Source organism: Limulus polyphemus, unplaced genomic scaffold (genome assembly GCF_000517525.1).
Source record: "Limulus polyphemus unplaced genomic scaffold, Limulus_polyphemus-2.1.2 Scaffold1909, whole genome shotgun sequence".
Classification (NCBI taxonomy): domain Eukaryota; kingdom Metazoa; phylum Arthropoda; class Merostomata; order Xiphosura; family Limulidae; genus Limulus; species Limulus polyphemus.
The window spans coordinates 141,200-152,024 of record NW_013667519.1 but is presented as its reverse complement, the minus strand read 5'-3'; the positions used below and the strand labels follow the sequence as shown (position 1 = coordinate 152,024).

At 30.5% G+C, this 10,825-nt stretch overlaps 1 protein-coding gene across 1 annotated transcript in view; it reads left to right on the top strand.

Annotated features, from left to right (window-relative positions):
* The window catches only part of LOC106465326 (tau-tubulin kinase homolog Asator-like), a 33,234-nt gene that overhangs the window by 1,511 nt on the left and 20,898 nt on the right, over positions 1 to 10,825 (top strand). The window contains exons 2-3 of the mRNA XM_022393189.1: positions 7,873 to 8,005; positions 8,692 to 8,839. Of these exons, the coding sequence (XP_022248897.1) occupies positions 7,949 to 8,005; positions 8,692 to 8,839 (205 nt within the window). The 5' untranslated portion in view covers positions 7,873 to 7,948. The remainder of the gene's footprint in view (positions 1 to 7,872; positions 8,006 to 8,691; positions 8,840 to 10,825) is intronic.

The following is a 10,825-nucleotide window of genomic DNA, read 5'->3' as shown; positions in this document are numbered from 1 at the left end:
GTAATACTTTATATATATATATATATATATACTTGTAAACTATTCTAATACTACTTAATTATTACTTGGTTCTTTATAGGAAATCATATCAGTGTTGCGTAACAATGATGAAAGTGGTATAAAACCAAAACCGAGATTCTATTATGAGATTCTAACCTAAAAAAAAAGAAACATTTGTCCATTGTCAGACCATATTATTATTATTATCTCATTATAGCTGTTCACTAGAAATGGCATTTTTAATGGCACATTTTCTTACATATTCACCTATGAGGATTAGATAATTCAAGCACTTTTATGGAAATGTTAAAATTGATGAACTTGAAATTAACATTTTACTTTGATACCTTGTGATTGAAGTTGTTGTACTGGTTTGTTGGTGTCTGCCTGGTGTTTAGCTAAACCTTATTATCTGATAAAGGGAGAAACAAGTGTATCAATTTGTTATTCCTTACATCACTGTTTAAATACACTAATACAACTGAAGCATGCAGGAAAACAATTTTTTCAGTTCTTCATAACAAATATAAGGGTTTTGTAAAATATTTTGAATTTACATTGTATATATTTAAAGAAGCATCATGAATTTGGACTTGAGAATTTAATTATAACTTTGTATAACATAATGAACATTCGATCACACTTGCATGTATATGCTTTAAAAACGAGACAATAAATAAACTATAGTTTTGTTACTAATAGTTAAGTTAAAGAAAGAGAAAATAAGTTAAATCTTATATGCAGCATTTTAGTCATTATCCAGAAATTTCTGTTTTGTATAAATACAAACCCACAGAGTTAGGTTTTATGATTGATGTAGGTTTCTGGTACTCACTGTGTTCCTATAACATTGAAATTATTATAATACAAACTCCTCCTTAATTAAAACAAAAAATAAATTAGACAATTATCCTACAGTGCTAACCTTTTTTTTTTTTGTTGGCTAAATTCCAGAAAGGTTTGTTTGCTTCATGTATTTTAAAAAGAGGATAGAGAAACAACATTGAGGAAGAGTGTTATAATCATATCATAAGAAGGGCTTCAAACAGACAAGATGGAAGTTGTTTGTTTTACAGTTGCAATCAAACCAAAGGAAAAAATATTTTGTTCAATCAAGTAGTCACTGTTATATATACCTTGTGATGTATTTGTCCTATTATATTGCTACATTAAATGTTGTGTAAGCCCTGAAAATACATTATAGCAACCTATAATAATCTCAGATATTGAAGGTTTGGTGGCTACTATATATATCTAATTCATGAGTCATATGTCTTAAAACATGTATTCTTTAAAATTTTATTTTCTCAAGAAACATAGAGATGTTTTTTAAGTCTATGTTGAATGGTGCAGTGAAGGTTAAAACAACTTAAATTCTGTTAAAGAATATCAGTAAACAGAGAACTGTCTAGTTTAGGCTTTTAACACCAAATATTTCTTGACTGTTTAAGTACAAGTTATCCAGTTTTAAGTTTATTTTTATTATAAAATAATCTAATTGACATTAATTGGTCCATATGGCTCTCTACGAAGAAAAATACAATGAAGCCTTGAATGCACTTGGTAAATTGCCCAAGAACATTGTGTAAGCACATGAGAACAGTTGTAGGTCTCCCATTTCACAGTCTGTTTGATAAACTGTGTGAATGTAAAAGATATATGTTATATGTGTGTGTGATTTCCCAGTGTTTGCAGAATGAGCACTAAATCCATTTTGTTGAAAGCTGTGTTTGTTTACCTCTGTTCCATATGTCATTCTGCACTGATAGTCTTCACTCCATTTTTGTATCATTTATTTTTGTTTTCTTGTTCCTGTAGCTAATTATTTGTTTGGTTTTTTCATATGTTCACTAGTTTAAAAGATCTGATGTGAATATGTCCTTTTTTTTTCTCTTCCAGTTTAATTTGTTTAGATTACAATTAAATAACATTCAAGAAGAATACACATTCTTTTTCTTCAGTTAATCAAAATTCTTTTCATAGTTATTGAACTAGATGCTCAGTACTTTCAAAGACATTTTCTGTTCATAAAGACAGAGCTTAACTGTCAGTTGGAATACAGCCATAAAATAGAAATCTATAGAATAACATTTAAATTAATTTCTTAGAGAAATTTTATTGAAAGTACTATAAGGAGAATATTAACAAGTAAATTGTATGTTTAGGACAAGTTTTAGTAGGTAAAAGTTATAAAGTTTGAGAGGAAAGGGCAAAGCATCTAAAAAACTTATTTTTGTTTGATGAAGTGGTGAAAAGTTTTAAAATTGAAATTATACCAGTCATCTATTTTATTATGCACTTAGTGAATGTTTTTGCATATCAATATTTTATTATGTCAGGTATGAAAAGTATTTCATAAACAGTTTTAAAAACCAGATGTTCAAAAGGTAAATTAAAGAAAGATAATGCACATAGTAAAAAATGTGTACAATATTAAAAGTTAATTTAGATATTCTTCTTATGTTGAAAATAAAATTCTAAATGTGATATGTTAGTTAGAGTTGCCACCTGAATTAACAACTTGAAAATAAGAAACACTTTTGTTGCTGTTTGATAATATTCAACATTTTCATTAAGTTTTAGCTCTGGAGGAAACTAACGTTTAAAATGCATCCTAGGCAAAATAAGGAATAAGTTGGTTTCTGTTCTTACCTGAAATGAAAAGCTTCATTTTAATACTGAATAAAAAACTATTCTGTTATACATTTAACAGGAAGAAATCCAAGAAAGAGATATTAGAAATCTTGAATATGGTGTGCTGTTAAATACAGGAATAACAGAAACCTTGAATTATGAAAACCAGAACTTAATTTAGACTTGGAAGAACATTTTAGCCAAACTGATTATTTTGTAATAATATATTTATGAAACAAAATACATGTAATATTACATATATGTGTAAATTATTAATTTTTTTTTAATGTTTCAAGTTCATGTCATGCATTTGTTATAGTTTTGTTAAGATTTATCATAAATGTTCAGCTGCTTAATAGGACATATTTGTTAACTGCCTGTTTCATTAGAAAAAAAATTAAATTCATTTATTTCAGTTACGAGCAATGTCAGCTACTTTATTATTAATACTTATTTATATTTATTAGTCCACATAGGCCTATGTTTAAATGAAGCATGTTGAAACAACACTCAGCATGAATCCATTTATGATTTGACTTTGATGTATTTTTATTTCAGTCATTTTGGTATGCCCTTTTTACATGCAACAAATTTGTTTATTTTGGCCTTTATTTGTTTAAGAATCATTGACTTTTAACTGAATAAGCTAAGTTTTATACTACAGGAGCATAGATTTCATGTGCATGCTATTGAAAAGTGATGGATAAAAATTATGCAAATGAAAAGAATGATTAATTTACTCCATAATAATTCAAGTGATTAAATCCCTTTCTGAGATCCCAAGGCTTTGTTGCATTGTTAAGGCTACACAATGTGTTCATCTCATGTACAGTAATGCAGACAGTCATTGTACAGGGTTAATGCAAGTAGCCTTATGTTCAATTTAATAATATTTTTTTTTTAGTTATGTATTCATGAAATATTGATTTTTTTTGATTTTTTTTTACTGAATGAGAAGATATTCCATTGCATTAATGTACTCTGTTACTTTGGAAGAAACAAGATTTTTGATGTAGTGTTTGTTAAACCTGTGTGCTTTTATGTGTACTTTTTGTTACTCCATTTCATTCATTTCCTGCACATTTATGTTAATATGCATAATATACATGTTGACTTTATTTCTAATTTTTCTGTTTCCCTGGCTGCATTTTGTTTTATTTTCTTTCATTGAGCTAGTGTCTGTAGCTATCAGTTTAGTCTGTTTCATTAAAGGTTTTTGTTATATTTCATTCCTCCTTATATCTACTTCCACCAGTATCTTTGTTTCAGTCTGGAATTATTTTATGTTTTTTAGACTAATTAAAACAATTAAGATAACCTCAGTGAAACAATGTATTGAATATATGTAAATCACAAAAAGTACGCGTTTTAAAAATACCTTGTTGGCAGTGTTCTTTGTTAAGAATGGTAGAGAAGTTGAAACATATTCTAGATAAATTTTTACACTAGAGGATTGACTGTCTGAAACTCTTTTGTGGTAGTATCTATTTTGGAATGGTTAATATTTCCCAAGGGATGAAACTGTTTATGTTGGCTGTTTTTTTTTAAGGATTCTCATGGGTATTATGAGTTTAAGCTTTCAGTGCATTGATGTTATAAAAATTAGATCTTTTTTTTTAAATGATGACATACTGTTGTGAACTTGGTTCCCCTCTGTATCTATTACACTTCTAAGAAGGTCATGTGACAAGGTTATACTTCCCCTATGTTTGAACACCAGACAGCAGTGTGTTCTCTAAGAAAGAAGGTTACTCTACATTTGCATGTACAATGTTAGTGCTGTGTGTAAAAATAAAAACTGCTTTAACACATGCAATGTGTTGGAGGGTTGTATCCAAATAGTAAAATTACTGTATATTGACAGTTGTATTGGAATGCTATGTAGGAGTAATAAACTTCTGTACTTTAACACATGTAGTGCTGTCACTGCTGTATTTAAGTAAGGACATTAATTTGTAATCTAAGTAACAGTTTAAAATATTGCCTAATTCTTAAACAAAAATATATATATGTGTATATATGAACATTAACCAGTGTGAATGTTTGTATATATTAGGAATAAACAGCAAAATGTGCAAAACTTTCTTTTTAAATGAAAAGAGCTTTTAAGTAGAGGTAGGAAATTATTGGAATTTCTTAATCAATAAATTGTCAGGCTCATTAATCAACTACTTTCAACTAATTAATTATTTTCATGGGATTGCTAAAAAAAAATTAAAATATATTGATTATTCTTACATGAGATGGCTAAAAGAACTTATAATGCTACAAATTGGGTTTCAATACCCATGGTGAGCATAAATAGCCTATTGGTAGTTTTGTGTTTAACAACAAACGAACATAATGACATTTCAATTACTTGGATAGCTGGAATAATCAAAAAAGTAATAATTGAAAACAATAATTTTGATTATTTGATAATTTTTGTGACATTAATCTATTTAATTGCAATTTTGAAGTGCTGCACAGTAAAACCATGAGGCACCATATGGGTGTGAGGGACATATTGTCTTTCATGAAGCCAGTTCAGTGGTGACATCAAACCACAAACTGATGCACAGGAAGAAACCAGCAGGAATGCCTGAAAACTATCAGCTGTGGATTTGGCTCTTAGACGGTCTCTGAGTCAGTGATGGCCCCCAAAGCTAAGGAAAAATGTCAACCACTAACCCTTATGCATTAGACATTGCAAGGCATATGAGATAACAGGGCTTCTTCCATGGTCCAGTTACCTTGGCTATGCCACAAATGCAGCTAGAGTTAGACTCCTATAGGCACTAAGAGTGTAACAGGAGTGCTTGCTTACTTAGTTTTCTAGTTTTTTTAATGTCCTTATCTTTTTTACCAGACAGGACAATCAGATTCAATTAACATTAAGACCAATGATAAAACAAATGCAAGAATGTCAGTGATGAGCTATAGTTACACTACTCCAGCTTAAGCTAGTGGGGCCTGAGTTAGGTCTGGCTGCTAACTTGAATGAGTGCAACAGTCAGCTTGCACTCATTGTCATGGTGGCTAGTTCAGAGAACTATTTTCTATCTGGAAAGCAAGCTGCACTTGTTTAATTAGTAATTTGTTTGAACATGGGTGTTGTATCAATTCTAGCCTGTAACTACAGGCATTTGGCTATTCAACTTTCAGCTGGAATTGTTATTGGTATGGTAATAGAAGCAGAAGTGACAAAAACTAACAGAGTAGCTAATATTGCAGCTTCTGTATCATGTCCAAGAATGAATGCCAAACATCTAAAGCATCTGAGGTTTCTGGTTGAGGATTATGTAAACAATTTGAACCTAAAACAGTGAATTGTTAAGGGAAGATTCTGATGGCTTTGTGCAAGTTGATGACTACTGAGTCGGACAAGAATTGCACATCATCACATAATTGATGTGCATTCAATAAAACAACCACCAAACAAATTTCCATCAAGCACCAAGGATGTAACCAGTGCTGCAACTGAGCTGATATTTCAGGATAGGACTATACAACCTTCAAAGAGTGTATGTTTGTCTCCAGTGGTAATGGTCAAAAAGAGGGAAGGAATGCCAAGGTTCGATGTGGACTTCAGGTGGGTGAGCATAGTAGCAAGCAACAAAGATTCTACTCTTACCATGCACAGTGAAAATGTCTGGATGCATTAGAAAGTGCCTGTTGGTTCAGTACAATAGATTAGCTTCTGGTTTCTGGCAAATTTGAACTGAATGATAAAAGTATACCCAAAATTTCTCTCAATACATGGGAAGAACTCTACAAAATCTTATCAAGTCATTTGGTGTATGTAATGTGCCTGACACTTTCAAAAGGTTGATGGAAGTTAGATTGCAGTGGGAGAAATGTCTCATATATGTAAGTGACATTCTTGTCTTTGGTCACAATTTTCAAACCACAGCTGAGAACTTCAGAGTGACATTCTAACACATCAAGGATGCAAGCATGAAATTGAAATTTAGAAAGTGCACACTCGTGTAATATGAAGTGCATTTTCTTAGTTACAAACTCAGTAGAGGTGGATCGTCCACTGATCATACAAGGATTGCAGTAATTAATATCTGGTCCCTACCATATAATAAATGATAAATCTGCATTTGTCTAGATCTTTCTTTGATAGTATGTGGCCAATTTCTTCAAAATAGTTTCAGCACTGTTTGCATTAGCTAATGTTGAAGTATGATATGTATGGACATTCCAACCCTTGAAGTTCACCTTAGTTGAAGTATCAGTGCTAGCTTATCCTCTTCAAGACTGTCCATTCATCGTGGATACAGATGCCAGTGATAGTAGAATTGTTGTGGTTTTGTAAATTAATGGATGATATGGAGCTCTTAACCATGTGTGTGCCTCGAGTTGTGATATCTGTCAACCATTTTTGCCACTGCTTGTGTCGTAGAGAGTTCACTATTCAGGTAGACCATGCATCATTGAAATGGCTAATGAATTTCAGAAATCCAGAAGGCATGATTACATTTTGGATAACAATGTTATAAGAGTACAACTTCATTATATAACACTATCCTGTGCAGCAACACAGTAATTCCAGATATATTATTTTGCCAACCCATGAAATCATGTTCATTTATTGAATGTTAAGATCCTGGATACTGAGAGCAGTTAAAGCTACTGCAGTAACAATGATGATGAACTATATAAGCACTGAAAATTCTGTGTTTTGATAGATACCAAGAATGATTAGTCAGGACAAATCTTTTTTCCTTTCCTGGAAACAGGAAAACAAAGTTTTAGTGAATGTTTTGAACATTGTTAGACATTAGCTTATTTGTTTAAAATAATTAAACAGATAGTAACCAGTTTTTCATAGTTGAAGAAATGACATTACATAGTTTCTGAAGATTTATGAACATAGTTTTAAGCATTTTCATGAAGGATTATGGACACTATATAAGCTTTTTTTTTAAAAGGTTTGTTGGCATACATGTAATATTAAGCATTTTTTGATAAATTTTAAATAAAAATAACTGTCTTTCCAAGGAAAGATAAATTTTTGAAAGGAAAAGATGATATGTTTTTGTTTCTAGTCTAATCTTCCAAGTGGAAGAAATATTAATTGCATTTTTGAAGAAGATTACGTTATGAAAATATTAATTCTAAGCTGTGTGTTACACAACTGTGTCTTGTGCTTACTTCAAAGATGAGTAATGATATGCACCTGTTAATTTATTCAGAGGGCAATCATGTTTGCAATAGATTAAAGCCTAACAAACTACTATTTGTTCTTAGCTACATTTGTTATGGGGATGGCTCTGCTAATGATGAAGACGAGGAAGATAACAACTGCTCAAGCAGTCCCATCACCATGACTAGTGAAGACTTGCTACAACCAGGTCATGTAGTAAAAGAAAGATGGAAAGTGGTATGTAAAAGCTGGTCCTTATTATTAAAGCACTTGTAAGTGTACATATCTGTTAAAAGTATAATAGGCTGTTTTATATTTTTTGTTCTTCATTTTGAGCTTCAGCATACAAGGCACTGCTTCATTCTATTTTTAATTATATCAACTAGTTTTTCTATGTTACATTTTAACCAAACTAGCAATGATAACTAAGAAATGCATTTATATTATTTATTATTGCTTTTAGAATTCTAGCTTTCCTGGTTGATACATATAATCTTATGGTCAGAGTATATAGACAGGTCACAGGACAATGCACAAAAACACCATATCCAAAAGTTTATTTCTTCCTTATTAATGATGTGACTGGAATATTTTAGTCATTAAATATTACATTTGGTTTATAGTCATAAAGCTATACTGAAGTTGTTCAGGTTTGAGCTCAAACACCATTTTGAAAGTGTTCAAGCTCAAAGACACATCACAATATTGAGGTTGTTCAGGTATAGTGAGGGTAATGGGTCTTAAAGTCACTTTATGTTTGTGGTCTACTCAACTGGTTTGGGAGAATTAACTTTGAGCTAAGAATCATCTGTCGATAATCATTGAAGCAAAATAACCCTTTTTTTTTACAAGTATGAAATGTATAGTATTACTGTAGTTATGCTATTCTTCATTTGTTTTCAATCTTGATATGTACTCAAAAGGTGAAGAAGATTGGAGGAGGAGGTTTTGGAGAGATCTATGAAGGTCTTGATCTTGTCAATAAAGAATTAGTAGCAATGAAGCTAGAGTCAGCAAAGCAAGCGAAACAAGTGTTAAAAATGGAGGTGGCTGTACTGAAAAAACTCCAAGGTAAAGTCAAGAGGAAAACTAAGGTGTTGAGTGATACATTAAACATTTTCTAAGTTTTTTTTTGTATGTACTAAAGGATTGAAATTAGTGACAGGTTTACTAGATACTAGATTATAAATACTGTAGAACAATATTAGTTTCATTGTAACACCTAAATATGTAGTAAGTAAGTCTAAGATGGTAGTTGTATTGAAAGATTGATATTCTTGATTGCATTATAATATGCTGAACTAAAGAGTTTACAAAGCAGTAAGTCCATTTTATATAATCACAATAGAAAAATAAGCATTCCTTTGGGCACTGATACATATATTCTTAGTCATTAGAGATTGTCTTCCTTCTGTGCTTGTATAACTTAGTTTCACATGTAAACTTAACATGAGGCCTAGATATTTTAAACTTATTTTTTACATTCTTTCCTCAGTCTAAATAAAAAGATATTTATTGTTTAATAATGCTTGTAGATGGCTTGAATGGGTAATGAAGAAAAACTTTAATATGAGTTTAATTTAACAGCAAATGTACAACGTTTCGACAAAACCTTGCAGAACAATTGTACATTTGCTGTTATGTTACACTTATAGTAAAGTTTTCTTCATTACCCATTCAAGCCACCTCCAAGCATGATTAGTCTCAAAGTGGGTTCCTCGTCATCAGATATTTATAGTTTTGTTTATGCTCAATATCAGCTTAACAGTTGCTTTAAAATAATTAAATATACAATAATGTAATAGTAATGCTTGTGAAAGTATATGAAAATTATCTGTTTTTCCAAAGTATTATAAATTAATATTTTTAGTTTCAACTCTAGTATGAAACTGTGAAAAAACAGAAAGTCTCTGTTGGTTTTCATGTTGCTGACTCTTTTTAATTAGTTTTAAATGGTTTACTAAAGATTTCCTGAAATGGAATATTTATATAGATAAAATAACTAATATTCTCCAATAAAATTAGTTAAGTACAAATTAATTTTAGACACATGCATACTGTTTCTGAAAAATTTAGGGTGCTTTTAAAATAAAAATTAGTATACAAATTGCCATATGAAGATGTGGTAACCAGGGCATATGACACATACACATTGTAGTTATTAAATCAATTATGATTAAGTGATTATTCACAGACTTTTAGCTTTAATGACTGTTGTTTCATTAGAATGTTTGATGAATTGTCTATAGTCTTTCCAAAGGTGTGACTTCTTAATTTTGTTGTCTAGTTTTTATTAACATTCTTTAAGTTATTAATTTCTTTTGATTTCCTCATATTGCCAGTTCTTTCTGGTATGGTTTAAGTTAATAGATTTCACAGGTCTTCATTTTGCTGATTCTTGTTAAGCAAGTTTGTAATCACTAGTCTATTGGTCTTCATGTTGAAGTCCTTTATTTTAATAAATACAAGGGGAGCTATAAACTGTTCTCCCTAAGTTACTAAGGAAAGCAAGTTTCTCTTCTCAGAACAAAAATTTATTTGTGTAGTACTTGTTGATGATATCTATGAATCTTTATTTTGATTGCCAAAATCAAGCTACACAAAAATGCAACTTTTTGTCCAGCACTGCCAAAAGTTATTGCATTGCACAAAAACAACTGAACTGGAAACTCAAGTATATGTATCATTAAATACAGTAGTACTTAATAGTAGGGACTGCGATGAAACAAAATTGTTGTTTAAAATCACTTTTAAATTGTCAGATTATTAACAATGAGTATTTCACAGTATTGACTGAGCAAAACTAAAGCTTATCGTACTTATAAAGCTGACTAAATCATTGTATGTACATGTTTATGGAGTGAATCAAAATTTCACTATGTCAATGAATTTTCATCTAAGTAAGTTGCTTTTCCAGAAATCATACAGAACAAATGGAAAACCTTATTGCTCTAATACTTTTACAGGACTTTTCCTTATGGGGTCCTAATGATTCTTTTCTTGTACTGAAAAGGATACTAGTATATATATATATATATATATATATATATATATATA